Here is a 25,368-nt window from a genome sequence, read left to right on the forward strand (position 1 = left end):
ACCCCAGGGGTCATAGTTGATGACATCACCGCATACAGGCGAGAGGCTGTGACTTTTTTGGTTTTGAAATCATTAGTGTCATACGACAGATATGTACAATCAGCATCATGGTATATATACAAGTACAGCGCGCTGCGCCGATCGCCTGCCTCCTCGAGTCAAGCACCCCATCTCCTCCCGCTCTTGGGTCTCCTCCGAATAGATTCTCCCAGCGGTTGCTTCTGTATTCTGCTAAGCGCCTCCTCCGGACTCCTCCGCACGTCGTGGGAAGGGCTCCCCTCTCGTCGCCGACCAAGTAATGACTTTGGTGATGGGGAGCGACGGTAAGATGGACGTTGTTGAGATGGGGATAATTTTCGTGGCGTAGGGATTTTATAGTCGAGATAACTTGATGATTCAGGAACTTGCCTGGGGGTCGGGGTGTCGGATTCAAGGGTATCATAGGAGGTATTGTTGAAAGAGGTTGGGGTATCGAATGAGTCTAAAGTGCAGAAATCGTCTTCGGGAAGCTGAGCGGTAGGAAACTCATCGTCGTCCTCATCACCGTCTGTTACAATGCGCACAGGCAGTTCTTCCTTGTCGTCAGCGACATCCGCGGGGTCGAAAGAAGATCGAGTCTCTGCAGAATCACAGACAGATGTGACTGTGGTATCGCAGTCGTCGGATTGAGATGTGTCGTCATCGTCGCGAATCAAAGACCGTCTGATAAAGCGAGCGCTTAATCGGCCAGAGTCCGAGCCGGAAAAGGACATGGATCGCGAGGGTGGGTTGGTTGATGTGAATGTTGGTGAATCAGCGGATTCCGCTGGAGAACCCTCGGATTCGGGTGAAAGAGGCATATCTGGCGCATTCATTGCGCAAGGCTCCGCCATAAGGGAGCCATGGGGAAAGAAATCGTCGTCGTCGACAAAGTAGGGTGCATCGGCGGCGCTGCTGGCCTTGGTGCTGGTGGTGTGAATAGAATCGGTCTCGGAGAAGGACGATGACGTAGACGCCACGGAACCGGGTCCATGGCGCTCAATGTAATCGTCGGGGAGGTAGCTTGCAAAATATCTAACAATGGAATCGTAGGACTTGGTACGAAAGAGCTGGACGGCGTGCTGCCACTGGTCAGAACCTATCAACTTCGGGTTGGCAATGATCTCTACAGCGAGCGATTCAAGAGACTCCTCGAGTTCGGTGATCCGCTGCCGCTGCCGAGCCGCCATGAAGCGATGGAATTCTTCGGCCGTGTCCGCATGCTGGGAGATTTCGTAGACGTCGTGGTGGAAGGCTTCGGGGTCTTGGAGGGTGTAGGTGATGGTGTTGTACTGGTCGTGTAATGTCGTAAATAAATCGTCCCTCTTGAGGCCAAACTTCCAGGCCGGCCACGACAGGTCGGGATCGTCCATGTTGTAAGTCGGGTCGTCGAGGGGGACGGAGAAGTGGAAGTGCGAGTTGGGTGGATTGTGTGCAAAAAACAAGTGTGTCAAACAAGGAGCCCAGGTGTCATGGAGAGACGGCTCGATTAGAGCGAGATACTCGAGATCATGGCCATGGCGAGGGAGTCACTGACGAGTACCACTAGCAATAACTGACTGATAGTGCTGTGCTCGTGTCTTCGTGATGATTGCGTGGAGAACTGTATATGTTGCAGAGTGATGTCGCCAGGGCCCTTGAGGTTCATCTCATACGAGTGCAGCAGCTGGGGGGAGGCGCGCGTATACCCATTGCCCCAAGCACCCGATGGTGAGACCGTTGCGGCCTGAGGCAGCGAATTTGCCATCCACTTGCCCATCTGTGGTTGGTTGGCGTTTTCGGCTGCAGACGGCGCTAGATCTGATCGAGATTAGATTGTTCCTAGCGCCATGCCGGCTCCACCGAGAGAGTCCAATCAGGGGGCGGTGGCTGAATCCTGAAAAGCTTGGGCTGTGCGCGCTAATGCATGGCCGCTTTTCAGGTTGGATCATAGCGCAACCAACGCTGGAGGGCTGGAGGGTTGGGAGGTTTCGCACCCTCTCATCTCGCTGTTGTTATTGTTGCTACCGTACTCGATATGCTGGCCAATGAGTGTAATCGATTAACCCGCCATGTTCTAGTATCGCTATGCAGAGCCTCTTCAGCAATATTTGTTTACAGAACCATCTCAATTCTTACTTCTTCCATCTCCGCGTTTAGCGCTGCTGCGTCTTGTGTGCGTGTGTGCGCATAAACACTTCACTCACGCACATTTTGGTTGGAATCCGGCCCACTCCTATGCAGACAACACATGGATCACCCCCTTGCTGATATCATGGACCGACATGGACCGACATCCCTGTTCTCTGCCAATAGCCTCAACTACAGTGGCGTTCTCGCACACCACACTGTTCAGCTGGTGCGGCCGTTAACGGCGGCGACAAACTCTGGCACCCCGGTCGGGAGAAGAAAAATCTGCCCAAAGGATGACGCTCGTACCAATCGCCTGCCCATCGCTTCCGAGAGGGCTGTGGCTGATGCACCATTTGCCAGTCCTTTTCGCCTTTCGACGCCACCGTTGCTAGAAGCTCTCAGAATTCGAGCGGCAAGTGACCTCATGGCCAGGTACTGGTGGCCTCTGCTCAGCAACACGAGACGCCCATCGTGACGGCTTCACGCTGACGATTACGGAGGCAGAGGGCGAGAGTCGCATTCCTCCAGGCAGCTGAGACAACCCTCCTCTTTTTGATCAGCAGGATGCCGTGAGCGCCAAACTCAGTTCAATACAGTTTTCACCGGATCCCGAATGATTATTTACGGTCATTCGCACGACCTACACTGACGGTTGAGGCTCTTCTCCTCTTTCTCTCATCTCATCATCAACGCTCTGAGGTGTATCACGTGCGGATGAGTCAGCGCCGAAGCAGCTCTCATTCTCTCTTTCTCTCGTGCGATGGCTTCATAGTACAGCACCAACCAGCGTGGAAGAGATCCGGTGAGTTGCGCACATGCGATCTGTTCTCATCACTTGCTTGCTTGCTACCGACCTTGCCTGATCTATTGATGCCATTTATTTTACTTTCCCACCATCGCGGTGAGAAATGTGATGAATATCAAAGTTTGTTTCGTCAGCAAGCGCCTTTCCAGTTAGCCAAAAGGTCACTGCGCAGCAAGTGCTGGTGCAAATGATACTTTCACTCCTATCGCTGGTCAGATGAGCCTCATGGGAGAGTGGGAGAGTGGGAGAGTGGGAGAGGCCTTGCGGAATATGCTCCAAGAGGCGCAGTCGAATCAACGCCGCTCCGCCTCATTCCATCGTCTGGCCATCGTCTCTAGGCCTGTTCTGCCCCAGGCCCAACTTACCAATCCCGCCTTGTCAGGGCTCTGTGTGGCCCTCCCGAGCACTCGCATACAAGCATCTCCCGCTCTTCTTCTGGGGGCTAGACCAACCAGCTGCTGGCTTGTTAATCTAGTTCCCGCCCCGTCGCTGCTCATCGCGTGCAGTCCAGCGTCTTGTCCGCGGTCCGCAAGGCACCCGGTGCCCACTGGCTTGGTGGTTGGCTGCCTTTTTTCCAGTTTCAAGCGTTCCTATTTGTACCTGTCCATGACTGCTTGTAGCGGCTGAGACTCCCATCACCAGGCCCGCAACCTCGTCTTGCACTCAGGCCATCTGACACTGGCTACTACCATGACCATGACCATGATATAGCGTTTTGGCTGCTCGTTCCTTGCATTTATTGTGCGCCTGGACGAAAGCCGGTCTCTTCTCTCTCCTTTTTCAACCAAATCCTACCGCCGTTGTGTTGTTTTATTTCTGCTGCCGCTGTGACACATCTTTGCACAAGCACCCTTCCCTTGACCCCGCTGCAGCTCTTCTGCCTTATTTTTCCCACGTCCTGATCCCTCTTGACCGGCTTCTGCCTGGACGAGTGCCTGTTGGAGCTCCCCCAGGCTTCTGAGTACTACTACCAGTACATCCAACGTACCCTCAGCCCTTCCCGCACGCTTATTTCCACCTCCGCCCAACCAGCCTGCCTGCTTGCCTGCCTGCTTGCCTGCTCCCCTCCACTCTTACTGAGGCACTCACTGTTGCTCATCACCACTTCGGTGCTGTCTTGTAGACACATTTGCATCGCCAAACGGTACATGGGCCTTTGGCAAGGCACCATCTGCCATCCTCATGTTCGAATCCAGGGCCGAGCCCTCGGAGGGGGTCTCGGAAGAGAAGACAGAGCCCTTTTCCCAGTCAGAAATCGAGGCCCGATTCCACGGCGTCGGAGTCGACGAGCCAAGTATCCCCACGGACCCAGAGGCCGTCCCGCTTGACGTCTTGCAAGTCGAGGATCACCACCACAAGCAAGGCATCCGCATCCTCGTGCGGCCTCTCACCAAGCTTCCCGGCACGCGCTCAGTGAGCCCCGGCAGCGACAATTGCCAGTGGCTAGCTCTGCGCGCCGAAGTGGCTTCCTCGGACAAGCCTGAACACAAAGTCCTGGCGGTGACTCAGACCTCCAAGGACATCAAATTCTCAGTCAGAATACCGGGATCCGCCGAAGACGACTTGTCACGGCCGCCATTGTGGTGCGAACTCTATTACGATCCTGCCAGCGACAAAGTCATCTTCCTGAACAGATCGGATGTGCCCATCTTGCTGGGCCGAATATCTCATTCCGCCGCCGGCAGCCCTCCACCAAACGAACGCCATGTCATCAACCCGGGTCTCGCCAAAGGCCTCAGGCCAGGCACCTTTAGGATCAAAGTGAGAGATGTTGCAGTACTGGACTTTCGCATTCTGGAAAAGCGGCCAATTACAATTTACCAAGAGCCAATTTCGTTAACAGTACCCGAGGACTCGTTTTCACCGTCACTATCATTCGTCACTTCCGACCAGGTCAACGCAAGCATGAAGAGAGCCCTCACTCCGGATGAAGACATCAAAAGAGCCAAACGTCGCATCTCGGACGCCGGCAACGGACCAGATGACGGCGTCATCATGTTTTTAGGTCCGGCAGAGCCCCTCGTCTTCCCCCTTCCTAACGCGAGGGAAGGCAAGGAACTGTCTGCGTCTACTGCCCATGCTCTCTTGGATGCAGAGCAAGGCGAGACGATTGCCGTACCCAGTGTATGTGAACTAGACGAATATCAGTTGACCAAGCGCGAGCCCATTGCGTCGACGGCTCTGTCAGCAGTCTACACTGCAACACACTCGCAAGTGCCGAATAACATAGTCACCGTCAAGGTACTCAAGACCAGGGTTGCAAACCCTGACAACAAACCACTGGTACATGAGCGGAACGTGATCCGCCAAGCAGACATGTGGCTGCGAGAGTGCCAAAGCCAACAAGACCTGCAACACGAATCTATTGTACGCTACTACGGGGGTGATGCCAGATTTCTAAGTCTCTACATGGAGCACATTGACGCAAAGGACCTTACTGCCGCTGCCAGGTGGAGAAACAAGGGCGATGATGAGTTTGTAGGAACACGAGAAGACTCCATTCGAATTCTACGTGATATTTCCAGCGCCCTCAGCTACCTCCACGGTCGCAAACTGGTACACAATGACATCAAGCCCGCGAATATCTTGTATTCACCTGAGCGTGGTGCCGTGCTATGCGACTTTGGGCTGACCACGTTGGCGGCAAGCTCACCTTCTGGGGGTGGCACTCCATACTACATCCCGCCCGAGTTCATCACTCGCAAAAGCCGAGGTCCAGCATCAGACGTTTGGGCTTTGGGCGTCACGATGCTGTACACGATGCGCTTCATTAAATTCCCAGATTCGCGCGCGCGCAGACAACACCCCAAGCCCCTATACTGGCAAATTGCTCAGATCCACGGCCAAGCGGCGCCTGTTACCTATAAGCAATACGGCAATGGCCAGCCTGCTGTAAACCAGATGCGGGACTGGCTGACGGAGATTTACGAAGCAAGAGAGAAGTTAAACTCAAAGGACCGCTTAGAACGATTGGTAAAGGATATGCTGGCGCCGAACCCAGCCCAGCGCATCACGATGGAGAGGATCGTCAGAGAACTTGCTCTAGAGCAGACGACTACAGCTCGCTAAAGAAGATGAAGCATACAAGAATTAGATGTCTTCAAGACGCCTTTCCTCTTTTCCTCTTACAGTTTCATATTTGTTTTTACCCTTTGCATTTTCATCGTTTCGGGTCATCTTCTTTTCAAACATTTTGACAGTCAACATTGGGATCTGGAGTTCATTTCGGAAGTATATATATACGACATTTACAAGAGCAGATGGCAAGCGTATTTGAAGCGGCACAGGATGGGACATGAAACGGAGTAAGCAGCATGCAGATATGCGTTTCGGCAATGACTGACTGAAGCAGGGAAGAAGAAATCGACGACCATCTTCCTTTTCTTTTTCCTGCTTATTTTCCTTTCCTTATTTCCTTTTTTCTTTTTATCTTTGCTCTCTCCTCTCGAGACTTTTTTTACTCATGATACCTGAACATTGGAGAAACCACATGTACATAGTTTTACATTTCCTGTACTATTATTATTTGACCTTTGCATGGCAATATCGACAGAAAGCATACGCATCAGGAGTTGACAGATACCGCTACTGCATTAATATCATTATCTTTCAATTCGTGGTATCTAACGTGTCCTTTTGTTCATCTATATCGTATATCTTCTTATCCATCCCGTATAACTACCTTAGATGCCCAATCCCAGAGAGAATGCAACCGCCAGTCCAACAACTGTTGTCAGAACAGTCTTGTCAGTGCCTAGAAGGCCAGCAGCATTCTTCTTGTCCTCCGTGTCGGCGCTGTCAGCGCCTTCGGCGCCATCCTGGGAAGTGCTATTGTCCGACTGATCCTTGATTGTGTGCACAACCATGCCATCCGAGGTTGAGCACTTTCTCGGCGTAGTGTTATTGGTGAGTCGGACATCGGCGCAGTTATACAAGGCGCTGCCAGAATCGCCACTCGTGACAACCTGGATAGACGCCAGAGTTCCTTCAGCGATGTCCTCGAGGGCCACGGGGAGCTTGTCGATGCAGAGAGTGCCCTTGCCGGTGACGTTGAGGAGTTCGGGGGTGAGGGAGATGTTGAAGTTTGTGGTGTTTGCTCCCAGGCCGAGGTTGATGAAGAGGTATGTCCAGGGGTGGTGAAGCTCGAGCTCAACGGCACCTCCGTTGATGGGCCAGTTGGTGATGTTGCCGCTGGCGTTGTAGGGAACACCGCCGCCTATTTATGTGATGGTCAGTGAAAAGAATTTCTTGGTGTAGGTAATAAGGAGGTGATGGATGGGAGATGGAACGAGGTGAGCTGTGGTGTTTTGGGAGAGACGTACAAGGATATTCCCATTGGCTGTACTTGTCCATGTTTTTCTCAGCCAGGGTATCGGCTCGCCACTCGGGATACACAACACTGAAGTGTGCAGTGACGGCTTGTGCGGCGGCCAAGCCAAACAGGAGAGTCTTGAAGGCCATGATTGATGGAGGAAGAGGAGGATGATTAAGAGAGGCGGGAGTCTAGACGGAGAGAAAAAGAAGAGGGTAAAGGACCAAGTGCAGATGAGTAAAAGACAGTGCTAGCTAAAGATTGGGATGCACAGCATCTTTATATATCCGCAAACGGGGGAATGAAAACAAAGTCCAGGAACCCAAGCCATGTGGCACCCAAGACATGGAAGACATCAAGGGAGAAGAGGAGCTAAGCAGCTAGCAAGCGATTAAGCTTGTTTTGAGCATAACCGACTGGAGCAAATGGGAAGCCAAGCGTCCCATTAGTTGGCCCATTTTTTCGATAATTCGGTTCTTTTGAGCAAATAATTGTGTTGACCGCTGTCTGCTGGGGGGGTTTATTCGCACCGGGTTGGCTCTAGGAAGAGGAGGAGGAGATAGAGGAGAGAGAGAGAGATTAGGTGCGTCTCTTCTAAGAGGAGTGATTCATGCTTAGTTAATACACTTGATGAATAACATGGATGTCCAACCTTTGTTATTTTTAGCCATACATTGTTGTTTATAAATGTTTCATGCATCTCAATCTGAAAGCAACCTCCGTCTTTAAGAATTGCCTTGTCCAGAATTCACACCACCTAGACTCTATACTAACACGTACTTTATGGCCGCTTTCGGGACATCCTGATCCAACTTGTGCGACGATTCAAAACTTGCTCAAATGCACGCAGGACGCAGAGACCCGGCGCCGAGCCTTTTTCTCTCTTCGCTCTCATTCGCCCTAATCGATATTTTACTTCCCTTTTTTGGCCCTCCGCATTCCATCTACAGAATCCCGCTGCTGCATGTGCATCTTTTCTTTGGTACCTTGATAGATCTGGTACCACGTGAGGAAGATTCTCAGTTGCTTCTCAATTCTCAGAGTAATAGCGTCCAATCTCTCTTGATATACTATGTAATTTATCTCAATGGAGCCTTGCTGCATAAATCTAGCGACCTTAGTACCTTATGCTTACAAGTTACATGTCTGCATGTCACTCTCACACTCCAAATAGCATCAATGTCCAGTGTCTCATAATAGAAACACCTGGCCTACCCTATATAAAATATCCTTGGCCCAGGGGAACTGTATGATTTGACTCGTGGTATTGGATATTGTTCATTAATTGTATATTCTCATTTCATCTAGTCGTGATATACGTCGAAATAGGTATCTAGACTCGAGATAGTAGCGATATCTAGCGCTACTAGATCGACTAGATCTACGAGAGAAATGTGCCTTCAATCTGACTCCATGATCTATCTCTGTCCCCTACATAACAGCCCTTCTCAAACAAATCACTTAACATCAACCTTTAATTCCTCGAATAGCTGGAAGTGATCACCCCTCTCACTGAAGAAAAACTCCAGTTGGAAAATTCCTGCCTCTTATATCAGGCCGCGATGCTCTCTACCACGGGTGATGGCATTGATAAAGCACGTGTGCCTCGACCGCCTTGGGCAATATTCTGAGAGCCTTAAATACCTTCTCTCACTCACTCACACTCACTCTCTCTCTTCTTCCATCTTGCCTTTTCATCCTGCATGAATGATACTAAACTTTAGTATCTTCTACATCTCCAACCATGCCTCGGCCAACGGAAACAGCCAGGCCAGAGGCACAAGAAGAAGAACCCTCATACCCACCATGCATGTTTGCATCTCCAGAGGAAAAGACACTCTTCAAACGACTGAAGGAGGCATACATGGCCAATTACAAGACCTGGGACGATGAGGCTGTTGAAACTTGGCCACACCTCGTCGAGCATGCTTCACTGGCACCATCGACAATTGGCAAAATCACAAACCATTGGATCACCAGAAACATGACCAGCACCCAAGTAACGTGGGCACATTACGTTGCACTCCGCATCATCTACAAGGGGCTTCTCTTCAAGAGCAAGAAGACCATGAGGCTCATTCGATCGAAATACCCGAGAGCCAACTTTAGCTCATATGCCTACAATGAGGACTATACCAGGCCATTCAAGGCTGAAGAAAAGAAGATCAACCCACAAAATACTTCACAGGAGAAGGACCCAAGCACAGCTTCTGCCTCTCAAGATGAACAGAGTGATCCCACATTGGGCAAACGGAAGCGAACACTGCCTGAGAATACGAGTGGGAAAGGCAAGAAAAAGGACAAGCCATGCGCTGCTCCCAATCCACCAGACACCCCAAATAACGAAGTGCCGGATATATTGGAAGTACCAGCGGATACCTCCAATGGAAGAATCGACCACCAAGATATGAATCGGGACAGGCTTATTGAGGCTATGGAGAGAAATACAAGGGCTGTGGAAAGAAACTCGGAGCTATTTGCGAGATTGACGGAGCAGTTACGGACTCCCGTCCCAAGAGATGAAGATGAGTGGGCGTTTATTCGGAATTCAAAGAAGTAGCAATTTTAGCTTATTATTTTGGGGGGCACAAGATGAGTGCATTTTATTGCTACTAGCTACACGATACATCGCTTGCTATAATGGAAAAGATATAATTCGCTTCTATTCACAGATTACCATGCCCGTTACCTTCACTAACTTATCCTCACCAATTCAATACTTTCATAGCTTCGACCCTTCTGGAGAAGCCTCTTTCTCTTCTCTCAGCACATCCTCTCTCAACCGAACCTCCACCTGAGAAGGCCCAGCCTTGCCAAAGCTCACCAACACCACCCTCTCCCAATCCCCTCCCCTATCCGAACCCTTGAGCTCAAGGCCCGGCTTCTCCAGGCCCAGGACAACCCTCTTGTCGCTCTTCCTGACAAACAAGTGGTACGGGCTCATCACCTTGTCGGCCCACGAGATGCCGGACGTGACGTGCGCTTTCCCCTTGTCCGTGTCCGCCGTGGGAGTCGCTCTCAGAAACTTGAGTAGCGCTCTGCGCTGCTTCGTATAGTACACGGGCCCCTCTTCTACTGATGCCGTAGGACCCTTGAGGAACTTTGTGAGAAGCGAGAGAATGTAGTATTGGGGCGGGAATAAGATCATCTTGTTAGCGGCGACGCGAGAAAGGAACGTCTGCGGAGGAGCGAATAGAGCCTCGGTGTGTTCGACTCCACCATCGGGCGTTGGGACCAGCATCTCGGATGGCACGCCGGTGCGTGAGATGGGGATCAAATACAAGTACATCTGAGTGGTGAAGCGTTTTGGGACTCCTACGGGAGTAATCCATCTGGTAAAAGGTACGAGCCCATCTAATGCACATTGTTAATGAACAGCCGATGAGCATAGGGAAATTCTCTGATATCGTACTTAGGTCAGGTTCTGCGTCAATCGACTTCAAATAGTCCGCAAACTTAATCTGACTCCCATGAATCTTCTTCCTCGCCTCATCCCTCTCCTGCTGCGGTAAATCAACCAACCGGCCATCCTTATTAGCGAGTAAAATACCCGTCTCCTCAAAGCACTCTCGAATAGCACCTAGCCTATACGCCGGGCCATCAACATGCCGATCGTGCGCTCCAGGCGCCGGAATGTCGCCATCATGAAACGCATCCAGATTTCCTCCAGGAAACACATGCGCCGAAGCAAACGACGTCGACGTCTTGACCCGATGTAGCAGCAGGACCTCGTTGGTGGGAGACAGCAGCACAATGGAAGAACTCGGCCGCGGCTCCGGAATCGGCTTCTTCTCTGCTTTTGGGTCCTTTTCCTTCTGGGGCGATGCGGGCGACGAGTAGAGACGCGTCCAGGTGGGCGGTTTTGAGGCCATGATGGTGGTGAGCTGGATTGCGCGGAGATGCTCAACGGCCGGTCTGTGTGCTGATGAAGATGAAGCCAAGCTGCTGACACGACGAGGCAACGATCTGGTGACGGCACACGAGACCAGATTCATTGAATCGGAGAGAGCGAGAGGAGAGAAGCCGGCGAATTGGGGGTGAGATTTGTAAGGGGGTGTTTTTGATCTCGCTGATGATTTGCACCGAGTCGCGACGAGCCGAGGTCCGGTTCGAACGGTTCAATTTTGCGGGGAAAGGCCACCATCTTTGGCTCTACTTTAATCTGCAATACTCCGTGCTCCGAGAAATGGGGCCCCGATCTCATCTCACGCGGAGATAAAACGGGCCACGGGCAGCGCTATTGATATGCTATAAAAGTCATGAGTAACATGTGAATAACGTTGCGTTGTGAGAAACATCACGGCATATACTATACAAAAACTTCTATACAACACTATAAAACGGCCATAGAAAAAGAGCAAGAGAAATTATAACCCGCCAAAACTCCTATACGTCCGTATCCATGCTCTTGCTATATTAATATCGTTTCCTTTCTTTGCCACGCAAATTCACTTTCCACAGGCAGCATATACTCTTTGACTCGCACCACTGCTTCACTTCCATGGTGCTGACTTCGCCATCAAACCCCACGCGCGTTAATTGCCCGCAATTCAGCCACGTAGTCAAATCTTCTAGCACGATTGGATCATAGAGCAACATCTTCTCGTGCCATGAAGGATTTGCAGGGTCGGTTGTCCTCGGCGCCGATTGTACAGCTTTAGTGATGTACTCGTAGCTAAGAGACTGATCCTGGGTCGAGGCGAGCGCCAGTGCCGGATCTGTATCGTCCATTAGTGACAGGGAGAGGTCGACTGCTGGCGGCGGTGAGAAGTTAGACTCGGGAGATGAGCTCGGATCCGGCGACATGCCGCGATCGTTATCGGATTCGGAATCCGGAATTTCCACAACAACTTTGGTAGTCGCTGCTTTGGGCTTTCGTGCCTCGGATGCTTCCGCTGCAGACTTTGTCGACATCTTTTTGCCTTTGGAGGTGCTCGCCGTGGTGCGTTTGGTAGTAGAAGAGGCCTTCCTAGGTCTCCCTCGCGGTTTGGATGGTGAAACAGGCGCCTGTGCGGATGGTGGCGGTTCGTGCACCTCAGGTGAGCTGGCACTATTCTTCCTTGGCCGTCCTCGAGGGGTTTTGACCTCAGTAGTTGCAGCATTTCCTCCTGTAACGGCAGAGGTAGTGAGTGTTCTCTTGGAACCAGGGTGCTCTAGCTGATTTTTGCCTTGCCAGCACTGCTCCAACAGCGATATTTTGGCTTGCCGCGACTTGACCGCCTTGAAGCCATAGGAGGCAATTTCTTTGGAGAGTTGAGTATCTGTGAACAATTCGAAGGAGGGTTTTGAAGCAAGGTGCTCGGATTGCTGCGGATTGCCGTCTCCGCAAGGGTTTGGCTCTATGGGTTGGCTTTTGGCAGCAGCTTTGACGCGCCGTTGTATCGGTGATCCAGTAGAGATATCACTACCTATTAGCATCGAATCATCGTCCACTAATTCGATAGGCTCAGCCTTTCTGTGCTGCGGAACAACGGCAGAGTCGACGAGGGGTTCGTTTTGTAAAGTAGTATCGACACCATTGACACTCATAGCAGCAACAGTCATCTTCCTGTCGACGCCGGTGTAACCGAACGGATCGTCGTCAGATGCTGCAGGCAGCAGCTGAGATGACCTTTCTATGATTCTGCTCATCTCAAGGTCGAATAAATCTCCGTCAACATCGCGAGCAGCAGCGGCCCATAGCCTCTTTCCTTCCGGAGGCTCGATGCCATCGCTATTAAGGGGAGTATCGAGATCTATGTACTCGGTTTGATTCGAGCGTCTCATTGCAGCGTGAAGTTCTCGTAGAAAAGTAGGCGAATTTTCAATTGCTAGTTGGCTTGATGTTCCAAACACGAAATCTTGCCTTGCAACTTCTTGGAGCGCCTCTGTTGGAGGTAACAGAATTGGTGGCGGGGGTGGAGTTGCTTTCTTCTTTTTCTTAGCTGCACCCTTGGATATCCTCTTCCTCGGCTTCGCTTCGCTTTCTCCTTTGGTGGTTGGCACATCTGACTCCTTGGTTGTGCTTGTAGCGCTGTCATCCAAAGCTGGCGGCGCTGGTTCTGAAGGATCTGGCGCTCTATACGCTGACGTTGCAATTTCCGTTAGTGTGCGTGGCTTCTTCTTGGGTGCTTTCTGCTTCACAGGAGCCTTGGCTTTCACCCCAGGAGACGGCTCTGCAGGTGCTGCAGATGTCGTAACAAGCTCGACAAGCTTTCGCTTTCTCAGTATGCTGGTATCTTCATCCGAGGGCGTGCTGATGTCTTGCTGCAGATTATCCATGGTGCACTTGTAGGCTTCGAGAATCTGCTCAAAACTCTTGGACGCTTCCCGGGCCTCTCCTGATGAATGTAGGCCGTCAATAGTGGGGGAATCTAGCGGAAGAATAGTTGCGGCCTTGTTTGATGGAGGGGTCCAGTCAAGGCGTCGAATTGTAGCCGGCTCTAGCATGAGTGGCTCGTTGATATCGTTTTCGGCCCGTGTAGATTTGGGTCTGATTGCAGGAGAAGATGAGTTGAATGTTGGTTGTTGAGCAGATGGCGGCTCAACAGGGTCGATTTCCATAGACATTGCCTCATCAATACCACTATTTGGAGTTTCTGTTTTGGATTTGAACATTTTCCAGCGCTCATCTTTCACGGGAGAGCTTGATTTTGCTCTAAATTTAGGAGGTGTTGCGTGGTGTCTCCGAGCCTTTGGCGTATGCGTGGTAGGGGGTTCAATTATAAGCAGTGAACTATCATCGGGTTCCATGGTGCGAGATCTGGTTGAAACTGAGGGAGTCGGGCCAAAAGGTAGAGGTTGGGTTTGTTCTTTGTTGCCCGCCTTGTTGATTTCCGTCTCCTCGTCGGATGAAATGACCAACGCTTGTTTGCCATGCTTTAGAGACCAACTTTTGGCATTGGGCGACAATATGTCTCCCACTGCTGGTAGATCCGGCGACGACGAGCGAAAGAAGTGAGATTTCTGGTTGCTGCTTCGTGATGGCGACAGGAGAAAGGCATTAGGAGACGCCATCACGCCGACAGCAAATCTCCGAGAGCGCAAAGCGCATCTCAGATGGTTGACGCGCAGCACGATGATGGACACGTGAGGCCACAATCATAAAGATCCGAGAAGCCTTCCGGCGCAAAGATGCGGTTCCGTCTCTTGTATCCCCGCCTTGTCCTGTCCACACAAACAGAGCGGTGTTGTCAACAATCCTTCACATCATTTAGCATCCATTAGTCGCTGACGCCTCCCGAAGAGCGCTGGCGAAAAGCGGGGCGATCCGCAAGTCGCGAGAACGCCACGCTGTCACATGACGGGTCAGCTGACGCACAGAAAGCCCTCCCCGCCCCACGAAATTCATGGGCCATTGTCAAATTTCCTGGGCGAATTTTCGCTGTATCCCACCAAACGGCTCTCGACAACACTTTTCCCGCCAAACCACACCTCTAACATCACCACTACCCCCCTCCCACACAGCCGAAATGGAGAACGACCGTGGCGACATCGTGGACCTGTAAGGAGATTTTACGTTACGCAGCATATTGGAGGAATGTCGAAATGCTGATTGTTGATCCAGCTACGTCCCGCGCAAGTGCAGTGCTACCAACCGCATCATCAAGGCCAAGGACCACGGCTCTGTCCAGATCTCCATTGCCAAGGTCGACGAGAACGGCCGCGCTGTCCCCGGCGAGAACCACGTCTACGCCCTCTGCGGCTTCATCCGCGCCATGGGCGAGTCCGACGACTCCCTGAACCGATTGGCCCAGCGCGACGGTCTCGTCAAGAGCGTCTGGAGCGCTCAGCGATAAATTTTGCAGAACAAAAATTTGGAAGAGGTACAAAAAAACAAACAACAACAATGCCGAACAAAAGGAGAAGCCATGGGATATGGAAGAAGCAGGTTTAACTAACCTGATTTGCAGGGAATAGCTCGGGTATGAAGGCAGGCGTGGAAACTAGAGTTGGCTGCATGTAGCAATTCCAATTCAAGGCGTTTTGGCTCCGTTTCGAGACAATCTTTTACGAACATATGAGATTCGGACGTGATGTTGATTGAGCATTTCTTTATCATCCTATTGAATACCTACCGGCTAGCAAAGTCTCCTCGGACGAGCACCCACTTGTTCTCTATGATCGGGGATTCTGGGGCTACCTCGATAGTCCCCGAGCCGAAGATGAAACTATTTGGCCTTCAAAAAGCTGTGGCGGTTAAGTTGCTCGTCATAGTACAGATACGGGTCAAACATATTTAGTATTTCAGTATGAGCTTTTCCGTATTAATTTGGACTTATAGAATTACTCCCTATATAATCACTCCCGGGCCTAATTTTCCTTGTCTACATTCCACTCTCGAGCCCTTCCTTGTAGGCACTCAAGGCACGGTCCCTTGCGCCTTTATGATCGACAATCTGCTTGGGGTAGCCCTGCTTCTTCGCTTTGGTTCCAGCACCTCGATTATACGGATCGTGGATTTCCTTGTCGGTCAATTCGCTCAACTCGGGAACCCATTTCCGGATGTAGGTGCCGTTGGGGTCGAACTTTTCGCTCTGGAGCAGCGGGTTGAAGATACGAAAGTAGGGCTGCGGATCGACTCCGACACTGGCGCTGAACCCCCAGCCGCCGTTGTTACTCGCGAAATCGCCGTCAACCAAATGCTCCATAAAGTATCGCTCACCCATACGCCAGTCGATGAGCAGGTCCTTGGACAGGAACGAAGCAACAATCATCCGACAGCGGTTGTGCATGTATCCAACGTGGTTGAGCTGGCGCATCGCAGCGTCGACAATGGGAAACCCGGTGCGTCCCTCGCACCATGCCGCGAAATGGTCTTTATCATAGGACCACCTGATGTTTGAATACTCGGGTTTGAACGGCTTGTTCATGCTGAATACGCTTTTAGAATTTACTCATTCATAGGAATCTCCCCATTCACACTTACCACACATACGGCCAATTGACAAGAACGTGCTTGTAAAAGTCTCGCCAAGCGACCTCGCTGATCCAGACTTGGATGCCCTGATGCCCGCCGTCTAATTTCTTGGTTTTATTCCTGTCCCTGGCCGTTCGAACACACGTCCTCGAACTGATTGTCCCGCTTGCAAGGTGGACAGACAGGCAAGATGTGCCCTCATCCCCAGGAATGTTTCGCTCGTCGTGATAGTTGCCAATGGCCTCCTCGCAGAAACTTTCCAGTCTGGACATGGCTTCGTGCTCACCACAAGGCCACAGACCGCGAAATCTCCTTCTCTCTTCGTCACTGAGCTGTTTATTGTCCGGTGCATCGGGAATGCGACAGTCAAACAGCTTCTGAAGCCTTTGTCGGACTCCATCTGGGTTTTTCTTAGGCCGATCGTAAAGCTCCAGGAGATCGAGATTCTCGTGTATATGCGCCATCCAGGCTCGGTACCAAGGGGTGTATACGGCGTATTGCTTGCCAGAGCCGCTGTGCAGCTCTCCTGGGGGCACGATGCACGTATCGTGGACGACCTCGAATGATTTTCCATTTTCTGCAAAGTGGCGGATCATCTGAGCTTCTCGTCGCAGCTCATCGACTTCGTATTCCATATTGGCAAAGAGATGGTTACTGCCCCATTCTTCCATGAGCTCTAAAATGCGATGTGGAACATGCTTCCTCTTGTCCACTGTTTCCACATACAGGGGAATATCCAGGGCTGCCAGGTCATCTTTCAGGACGCTCAACGTCCTAAGCATAAAGTCGACCCTGACGGGCGAAGTGAGATGAGCCTCAAAGTCTTGAGGGCTCACAATATACATGCAAATAAGAGGAACATTTGCCTCTTTCGCTTTGGCACTGGCCAGTGCAAGTGATCGATTGTCGGTATGTCGGAGATCCATCTTGAACCAATGAACCACCGCGTCCTTGGGCTTCACTTGTTTACGAGCCCCAGCCGTTTCTTCCAAAGCCGCAACGAGCGCTTCGATTGGCCGAGTGATTTCATCAGAATTATAAGCACGAGCTCGGGAGTTGCTCATCTCATGTGGATAAAACTGTCGTAGCACGATGCCATATTCTTCAGCCTCTCCAGCGAATGGATGAGGCTGTCGAAGAACATCTCCGTTGGTGGTCTCGTGCTTAATCTTTTTGGCACTAGATCCGTTGGTTTTGTCTACAGGAGAAGCTGTCTTGCGTTTTGCACCCTTTGGAGCCATGGTGGAGAGTTTCAGTGTTGATGATGTAATTTGAGTTGGTGAGAAACGTGTTTGCAAATAGCTTCTGGTGGTGACTCGAGATCGGCTTACAGCGTGAAAGCTCTTGAAGAACATGTGCAGTTAATCAGGTCTGTAGATGAACAAAGTCGAGGGCGGGAAAAGAAATGGGTAGGGAAGAATTGTAGAGCTACGCGTACATTCGGCCATTTTGCCTTTTATATATTCCAGTTGCTTTACACTTTGCACGGCTATGAAGCCCGGTCTCGATTCGGTCTGCGTCATTGGCGTCCGGAGATCGATCATTTGGCTGTTGGGATGCCATTGCGATTCTAGTGGCTTGTTATCCCTGCGCCAAACGGCGAGACAAGGCGGAGACTGCTGGAGGTGACGGGCGAATTGGATTGAAGCAATCTTAAATTTTAAAAATACAGTCGAATCCTTGTGAATTGCTAGTTGAATCCTTATTGAATCTGCTGTGAGCTGAAGGTGGGCAAATCGCAGAGTCGGAGACATCATCTCATCATACATGTTTCATGGTACTCGATACTTGATCTTTTTAACAAGGTGCTGTGTTTAGTCTGTACCTACTACTTTATCCACCACTAAGCTGCAGCTACCGATCGCAGTTTGCGATTCAGAGGAAGGAACCAGCCCAACCGCCCTAACGTTAATTCTTGGGCGCTGTTAGCTGCACCATTAAACAGTAAAGGGAAAATTCAAAATTCAAAATTTCCATCCATCATCAATACCTTCACTCGCAAAGCTGCAGCAATAAATTCACCGACCCAAAGCAACTCCAGTCCGTGTGAATGATGCCGCATCTCGACGGCAACGCAACCTCGGCAGCTGCCACCACCTGTCCAGGCCAATTGCCGGCTGAGCCCAAAGCGCTACTGATCTGATCCATCCAATTATTACCGGTCCAAGATCCAGGCAGAGCAAGGATTAATGCTTTGGTGCCTTATCGCCAGACCAGACCGCGACGCCACTGGCCGGGTCTCGACGCGTTCTGCCTCGCTTCCAGAACAATCCCCATTTCAACCATAGGGCGAGCTCTGGAGAGACTTCCCGTGCCGCCCTTGTACACGTTTTGGATGCGAAGCCGAGGGCGACACAACGGGGTCGGTCCTATATTGCTCGGCGGCACAAGGCCGGCATCCCAGAGATTGAGGGGTCCCGTCCGTCTCACGAGCTTTTCCTGCTGCCAGCCCATAGGCCACAGGGCTGCTGCGGCAGAGACAGATCCGTTGCGCACGTCCTGCTCGGCCTTGAGGACCCCAGCTTGTTTTGTATTCACCGAGAACGCCCCTTAGGGACACACGGGTGCTGCCTCACAAGCACGCGGTGCGGTGCTTTCGACCTTACAACGCCGCTCTTTCACCAAAGTCTCTTTGAGATTCTTCTCCCGGTGGCACCATGTCTGGCGACCTGACCTGGCGGCCGTTGCCGCAGGCCACATCATCTGACATACCGATGCTGCTGGTGTCGGTTAACATTGGCACCGCCGCGTACACCGTTCGCATCACGGACACGGCCAACATCTGGGTTGAAAGCCTGGATCGAAAGGCCATCTGTATGAGGGGGTGGAGTGAGAACACAAGCATAGACCCCAGTGACACACCCGAGAATATGGCCAAGTTCCTTGGTAGCCTGAGATCGGCCCTAGATCCCACGCAACCGGGCCATGAGCAGACTTCTCTCACCCTGTCACCAGGCTCCTCCACAGAGGCTGGAGAGAACGGCCTGACCCTCGTGGCTACTTGTCCGCTGCCGGGATTCCAACCCCTCAGGTGGCCTATTCATCTTAGAAAGTCTCCGCCGTCGGCTATTGCTACTGATCTCGTCTTGCCTCTACTCGAGGCCCAGTTCGCGAGACACCAAGAGGTGGAATCGCTGGTGCAGGCACTGAACCAGAAAGACGCCGTCATTGCAAAGTTGGCCGACAAATTGGAGGCTACCGGAACTGGACTTGAGCATGTCTTTACCTCTCTTTCGGGAAAGAAAAAAGTATCAAGAGCTACCGCGGAAGACAAGGTCAAGGGGTTGGCACCGTTTCGCCAGAGTACTTGGAAGTCAACTCTCAATGCGGTTGATGATTTCCCAACCAATGTTGGTGATCTTGCGCGGAATGTCTTCACTGGGGAAGGACTGAATAGACGTTCCCTGATACAAGTGGACGCATCACCAGCGCTGGATAAATGGTGGCATGATTTCAAGGGCACGTCAAAGCTGGTGCACCGGACCAAACAACAAACAACCGCCACAGCAAAATCACAATCGCCAGCTGCTAAGTCTACAAGTGCAGAAGATGACGATTTCCAAGTTCAGCCAACTCCCCCACACCTTCAGTCCAGGAATAAAAGCTCGCCTATAGCCATCATGGATGATGCTTCAACAGAGGACGAGGAGGAGTTGCCGACGGGGCCTCCTCCAGCAGCACCGTCTGACATGGAACCGCAACCCAACACAGGAAAGCCTGCGTCACGTATGGCGAATATCGGCTCGGGTGAATCGAAGCCTGGAATTTCATTACGGGACGCCAAATCCACTGGATCGCGGGCTGCAACGGCACCAGTCCCGAAAGATGACGATGAAACAGCGTCTGAAGCTAGTGATGATGAAATGACCTCGATTCATCCTACAACTTCCTCTGCGCCAACACCCGTACCCGCGCCAGCTACACCCAAACCACCTTCTAAGGTAGGGGGTTTAGGCCGCATCGGGGGCACTGCAAAGATACGTGCAACAGAGACGCCAAAAGGTGCCGAGGCGAAGGAGGACACGGAGGCCCGGCCGACCGCAAAGCCTCCCACTCCGAAGAAGCTGGGAGTTATTGGGAAGAAGGCTGATACGGGAGGCTCAAAAGCGCCAACAGCGGATAATAATTCCAAACGCGGTCGCACGGCAGAGCGTGAAGAGATTGAAGATGAACCCAGAGAAACCTCACAGGAACGCGCTGATCGGAGGCGGGAAGAATTGAAGAAGGAAATTGAGAAAAAGGCAGCGGCGGGGCCGGCGAAGAAGAAGAGGCGGTTCTAATCTGCACATCCATTCTCCAAACATGCATGTTTGGCATCATCTGTCTGAGATGGCTTCACCAGGGATCAGTGTGTCGTTGGATAGCTGATAAACGAGCTTCTCACTAGCTACACTCGCTCATTGCAACAGAGACATGAGCTTCACAGCCGTTTTGAGCCGTTTCTGCGCCTCTTGAGACACGATGCAAGAAGAGTATTCTCTTGTTACCTTTAGTCGTCCAGTCTGTTCAAGCTAGACTTTGTCGGGAGGTTACCATCGGCCAAACACGCCGTCCTCCCTTGAGCCATTCATGTTACGCCGTTAAGCTCCCATGTGGCACGTCAGAAAGGTTCTTCTCTCGCATTCACGGCGTGTTCAAATGTCTATCCTGGGTGGTGGACGCGCCAGCGGTACATTTTGCAAGTATTCAATGCCTGGAACGGCCCATGGGTGCAGCACTTGACGCGAAGCGCCGGCTCATGTCACAATGAATCAATGATGGCACACAAATCGTTGCGCTAGCAATCGAATATCCACGGATTTTGTGCTCTAACTTGATACGATTATCTTTAAAGGGATGTTACTGAATCAATATAGTATAAGGCGAAATGGGTGTCACGATATTGGATATAACTATAGCTGGTGTTTGGTATTGGACAAGCACGACAAATACCCAGAGCGGCAACCAACACAGCCAGATCAGGATGGTGCCGCTCTCTATACAAGTCTACTTCTAGACGACCATCTAGATGGTTTGAATAGCCAGCCGTTGGCATGGTATCAAAATTGAAGACAAGCGCAATACTTGATGCATTCGACTTACGCACTACGTGACCACAACTGAGCAGAGCTGCCCCTAATCACTCCTACCAACCCAGACGTAATAGTCTATGTATTTTATTACCTTGGGGACTTGGCTGCTCGGACTATCGACCGGAGCGTCGCTTGATTCAAGGGTGACCATCTGGCTTGGACCTCGGCGAGCCGTTATAGCCAACCAGGTCGTGCCAAACACTGAAACCAGAACAAAGAGGTGATTGGTGTATCAGACTTTGGATGGTACGCGCCATCATGTCTCATCATGTTGATAATGCACGGATCGTAAAGGTTAGAAGCATCATCTTGGAATCTATAACATACGGCACTTGCTGGGGTTGACTGAATACCAGGAATCAAGCACATGGGCGTTGTTAGGCGGTGGAATCAAATTTCAACGGTCAAGGAGGTGCACTGGTTGGATTGGAGAGATGTAGGCTTCTCGAATTGTCTCGCGAAGAAATCGGGACTGGCCTTGCACGGACATGGGAGCAATTGTACAACGGAGACGATGGTATCGTCGGTGTGCGGATGTTAACCGTGCAGCACCCTATATTCCAAGAAAAGAGATGAGCATATTCTTATACTAATGTGTAATCTAATGTAGCTACCTAGTGAGACTCGTTGATACGACAGATACCTCAATGTTAGTTGATATATCCCGCAACCGAGGTATGGGGAAATTGTACCCATCAGTAAATAACGTGGCACGGTTGTTTCGAACAATAATACGAAGTCTCCAGATATCTCAAGCTCTGACTCCTTGCCAGTCCAAGTTCTGAGATGCATACGAGCGCATTGTTGAACATGTACCCTTCGTCCAATGTAATCTGGCGGCTCTATCCGAAGCAAAGAATAGAAGCTACAATTGAAGTCGGGACGTTAACTATCAATATGGGCCATTGGTATGGTGTCTAGGATTAGAAGAAGCTTTTCGCGTCTTATTGCCCAGTTCTTTTATTACATACAAGTCAGGGTAATAAAGAAAGGGGTATTAAAATAGCCACAAGGCCCGACGGACTCTTGTATTCCCTGAGAAGGGCTACGAAGAGGGAATATCTTGCGCTGAAGCAGGAGATGTCTACATATACGAACATGATGCCCAATTTGACCTCACAAAACTAAACGGGACGGCCGACTTGCTTAAACATTCTGCCGCTTGGCCAAAGCAACGGGTAAGAGGAAGAAGAAGAAATGACTCGTCGGAATCTGAGGCATATCTTTTGCCGTGAGCGTGAAACTGCTGCAGAAGTGTGAAGAATTCAGCGCAACAAGAGCCTCAGAGTGGTCAGTGTCATTCAAAAACCCTCTTGAATACGATTGTCGGGTTTTCGCTGGCTCAGACCGTCGGGCTGCCATGTGGGAACCGTGTGGGCTCACGATAATTGATTGATTGATCCCAACCAGAGCAAAGGCGTGCACATTGCGCTTGACTGCACCTGAGACGGAGTCAGAGCACGAGATGTAAGTAAGTGGATTGCGCATGTTACAACGAGAACCCGGATGGAGACACGAAAACTGCTGTAGCAAAGACAAAGAAGAAAGAAGAAGAAAAAAGAAAAGAAAAGAAAAGAAACAACCTGGACCCCCCGACCCGACGCCGCCAATCTCGCTCTCTCGACGAGGCGCGTACGAGTACGAAAAAAGCACCTCCTCACATATGCACGCCAACGAAACCGGGCAAAGGGCGAATTCGGTTGAATATCAATCAATCAATATATTACCGCGGAGAAGCCCGTCTCGTCTACCTACATGCATGTCCATGCGAGGGGCTGTCAGAAGCTCAGCTGAAAGGGGGCCTAGCCGTCCGGTAAGCCGCTGCAACAGTGGTCAAGTGTCAATGCGCGTGGCCTAGGACAAGGGTCTCTTGGGTGGCTGCTTTTTTTGTTTTTCTGAAGGCAGTGCTACGATATGCCTGCATGGCTTGAGGACGGAGGACGAGGATGATGGATTCTCTTGGGGTTGTACGGCTACGTCAAGATGCGAGGCGACCCCAAAGGTGCGACGGTCGGGCTGAACAGGGTGAGACGAGATTGGCCCTTTGGGTCACAACGCCGGGGAACAAGGAAGAAGAAGAAGAAGAAGAAGAAGCGTCGATAGTAAGAGCGTCTGTCTGCATGCTTTGTCCTGCGCCGGGATGTCCAGGCCTGGAGTAATAGTTTGGAGGGCTTCGCATTGTACAACATGGTCTCGGCCGTTGGCATCAACACTACTCGCTATTATTACGTTGATACACCTGTGAGAAATCAATGACAGCTGCGTATTATCATCATGATCATCTCCAGCGTACTGCTTTTGCAATTGCTCATGGTAGCTTGCGGGAAACAGCCTACACGCGCAACAGTGAGACATCTTGTCAGCCTCAACTGAGCAACTGATTCACACAGAGCACAGCACACCGTAATCTCGGTAAAGCAAGGATAGCAGAAAGGAGCAGGGTCTTTGAGAGAGGCTGCCTTGCGTCCATCGAATCGAAGCCCAGCGACGCTGATTTGCTCGATCTCCCCAACCGACCAGGATCACGGCCATCGAGGAGGATTCACTGCCTGGCCTTCGGGCATTTTCCTCACGTTTCTTTTTTTAAAAAAAACGTACGAGGATCAAGAGCAGGGGTAGGTTGGTAGACTGCCTGCTCCGTATACTTGGCACGCATTCCTGTTTCTCGATGCCTCCGTTCTGCAGTGTAACGATGGGCACTACTACTCGTGTGTACATGTAGTCAGTTGTAGGGCCCGGATCTTCAGCCCTCTCTCTACATCTTGGTAAGAGCCAGCGTTGGATCTAGAAGAAGCAACACACCAGAATTTACGCCCACGACTAAGAATGGTCGCGTCATTACTCAGCCCAACCCTCTCTTCGCATCGCCAACTGCACGGGGCCGGCCGCAGCGTTGCCACACCAAGAAGTTTCATTCCTTGTCAATCAGCAATATCCCCACCCCTTTGGAGAGGGACAGGACCTGGCTAGCTCAAGCCACACCGGCATTGAGAGTGCTCGTACTCGTAGCTATGATGAGTTGAGTCGAGTAAAGGTACAGAAGAGGGAGTCAAGTCAGGGGGCCTCTTACTCTTACACAAGATGGCCTCTCAACAACTGACTCTCTCCCGCCATGGCTCGTGTGGGCCTTTGCCGGCTTTCTTTCGCTTGGAATTCCCAGATTTGACGACGGTGACTCCAAACGGACCCCAAGCCCACTTATCTGCCACCAGAAACATCTTCCCAGTCCCACGATGCTCTCCATCTCCCTCCCTCTCTGCGTGTGTATCTGTGTTGTTCAATGGCAGCCGATAAGCCTAACCAGTACATACTCCTGTCTACATGTACTTCTTCTTCTTCAACCCTGTTCGGAGCTGTCATCTAGCGCGGTTTATACAAACAATTTCCTCTTCTTGGCGTCCAGGAATGAGAAGAAGAAAAAAACCTCCTAGTTGAAGATGAACCGCCAGGGCCAGGCCGCGGAATGCTGCTGTTGTTCTCCGCACAATTTTCATGGGTACTACTCGTACAACTACCTACTACAACTACAGCAAGCCATGGGCGATACACGAACACGGACCCGACATGCCCCGGTTATTGTGCTCCCACATGATCGCCGGGGGCATCGGAGTAGAATCCAAGGCATGGGCCCAGCCCAGTCTGTGTACTGGCTAGAAGAGAGCAAAGTCCATGGGACGAACGAACATACTGGCTCAACTCTGGGGTTTTCTATGGCCCACGCTCGAGACAGCCCATGATCAGTGCCAAAGAGGCCTGCGCTTCAGGCACGAGGAGAAGAGAGAGAAGGGGGGAGAAACTAACACAACATAACATTCATTATATGCACTCGTACGCAAGGGACCATCAAGCAGCAGAGCTTTTGTTTTTTTCTAGAGCGTTGCCCCATGCACGTCCCGTTCGAGCGCATCTCCCGCCACCTACATACTCGTCCCTGATGCCCGTTAGTGTGCGTGAAACGAGGTGGCATCACTCTTCTCTTGACAACTTGCATAGCGGTGAAGCCAGTGGGAATTGGGATCTACAATGCAGAGTTTGCACTGTTGGTGCCAATGGCAAAAAAAGTTGTTTCGAGGTTGGTTCCAAAGAATTTCAACGTCTAACTTGCATTATTTATGCCACGTTTTTCTTGATCTATGCACAATACTAACGG

General features: G+C 51.2%; 10 protein-coding genes across 10 annotated transcripts; 4 read left to right on the forward strand and 6 right to left on the reverse strand.

Annotated features, from left to right (window-relative positions):
* Window positions 1-158: 158 nt before the first annotated feature.
* On the reverse strand, window positions 159-1,391 carry Triagg1_8210 (uncharacterized protein; the record flags this gene model as incomplete). The annotated part of the gene is made up of 1 exon (XM_062903032.1): window positions 159-1,391. One exon carries the CDS (start codon window positions 1,389-1,391, stop codon window positions 159-161), a length of 1,233 nt encoding a protein of 410 aa, XP_062752839.1.
* A 116-nt stretch (window positions 1,392-1,507) lies between these two features.
* On the reverse strand, window positions 1,508-1,777 carry Triagg1_8211 (uncharacterized protein; the record flags this gene model as incomplete). Its single annotated transcript, XM_062903033.1, has 1 exon — window positions 1,508-1,777. One exon carries the CDS (start codon window positions 1,775-1,777, stop codon window positions 1,508-1,510), a length of 270 nt encoding a protein of 89 aa, XP_062752840.1.
* Window positions 1,778-4,117: 2,340 nt separating this feature from the next.
* Window positions 4,118-6,004, forward strand: Triagg1_8212 (uncharacterized protein; the record flags this gene model as incomplete). The annotated part of the gene is made up of 1 exon (XM_062903034.1): window positions 4,118-6,004. One exon carries the CDS (start codon window positions 4,118-4,120, stop codon window positions 6,002-6,004), a length of 1,887 nt encoding a protein of 628 aa, XP_062752841.1.
* A 614-nt stretch (window positions 6,005-6,618) lies between these two features.
* Window positions 6,619-7,396, reverse strand: Triagg1_8213 (uncharacterized protein; the record flags this gene model as incomplete). The annotated part of the gene is made up of 2 exons (XM_062903035.1): window positions 6,619-7,151; window positions 7,258-7,396. The coding sequence occupies 2 exons, from the start codon at window positions 7,394-7,396 to the stop codon at window positions 6,619-6,621; spliced, it is 672 nt and encodes a 223-aa protein (XP_062752842.1).
* A 1,595-nt stretch (window positions 7,397-8,991) lies between these two features.
* On the forward strand, window positions 8,992-9,807 carry Triagg1_8214 (uncharacterized protein; the record flags this gene model as incomplete). Its single annotated transcript, XM_062903036.1, has 1 exon — window positions 8,992-9,807. The coding sequence occupies one exon, from the start codon at window positions 8,992-8,994 to the stop codon at window positions 9,805-9,807; it is 816 nt and encodes a 271-aa protein (XP_062752843.1).
* A 162-nt stretch (window positions 9,808-9,969) lies between these two features.
* Triagg1_8215 (uncharacterized protein) lies at window positions 9,970-11,242 on the reverse strand (the record flags this gene model as incomplete). The annotated part of the gene is made up of 2 exons (XM_062903037.1): window positions 9,970-10,601; window positions 10,660-11,242. The coding sequence occupies 2 exons, from the start codon at window positions 11,240-11,242 to the stop codon at window positions 9,970-9,972; spliced, it is 1,215 nt and encodes a 404-aa protein (XP_062752844.1).
* A 421-nt stretch (window positions 11,243-11,663) lies between these two features.
* Triagg1_8216 (uncharacterized protein) lies at window positions 11,664-14,243 on the reverse strand (the record flags this gene model as incomplete). The annotated part of the gene is made up of 1 exon (XM_062903038.1): window positions 11,664-14,243. The coding sequence occupies one exon, from the start codon at window positions 14,241-14,243 to the stop codon at window positions 11,664-11,666; it is 2,580 nt and encodes an 859-aa protein (XP_062752845.1).
* A 455-nt stretch (window positions 14,244-14,698) lies between these two features.
* Window positions 14,699-15,025, forward strand: Triagg1_8217 (uncharacterized protein; the record flags this gene model as incomplete). The annotated part of the gene is made up of 2 exons (XM_062903039.1): window positions 14,699-14,730; window positions 14,794-15,025. The coding sequence occupies 2 exons, from the start codon at window positions 14,699-14,701 to the stop codon at window positions 15,023-15,025; spliced, it is 264 nt and encodes an 87-aa protein (XP_062752846.1).
* Window positions 15,026-15,553: 528 nt separating this feature from the next.
* On the reverse strand, window positions 15,554-17,387 carry Triagg1_8218 (uncharacterized protein; the record flags this gene model as incomplete). Its single annotated transcript, XM_062903041.1, has 2 exons — window positions 15,554-16,100; window positions 16,156-17,387. The coding sequence occupies 2 exons, from the start codon at window positions 17,385-17,387 to the stop codon at window positions 15,554-15,556; spliced, it is 1,779 nt and encodes a 592-aa protein (XP_062752847.1).
* Window positions 17,388-18,803: 1,416 nt separating this feature from the next.
* On the forward strand, window positions 18,804-20,426 carry Triagg1_8219 (uncharacterized protein; the record flags this gene model as incomplete). Its single annotated transcript, XM_062903042.1, has 1 exon — window positions 18,804-20,426. The coding sequence occupies one exon, from the start codon at window positions 18,804-18,806 to the stop codon at window positions 20,424-20,426; it is 1,623 nt and encodes a 540-aa protein (XP_062752848.1).
* Between the last annotated feature and the right edge of the window lie 4,942 nt (window positions 20,427-25,368).

The sequence above is a fragment of the Trichoderma aggressivum genome (assembly GCF_033847375.1).
Source record: "Trichoderma aggressivum f. europaeum strain CBS 100526 chromosome Unknown scaffold_039, whole genome shotgun sequence".
Lineage (NCBI taxonomy): Eukaryota > Fungi > Ascomycota > Sordariomycetes > Hypocreales > Hypocreaceae > Trichoderma > Trichoderma aggressivum.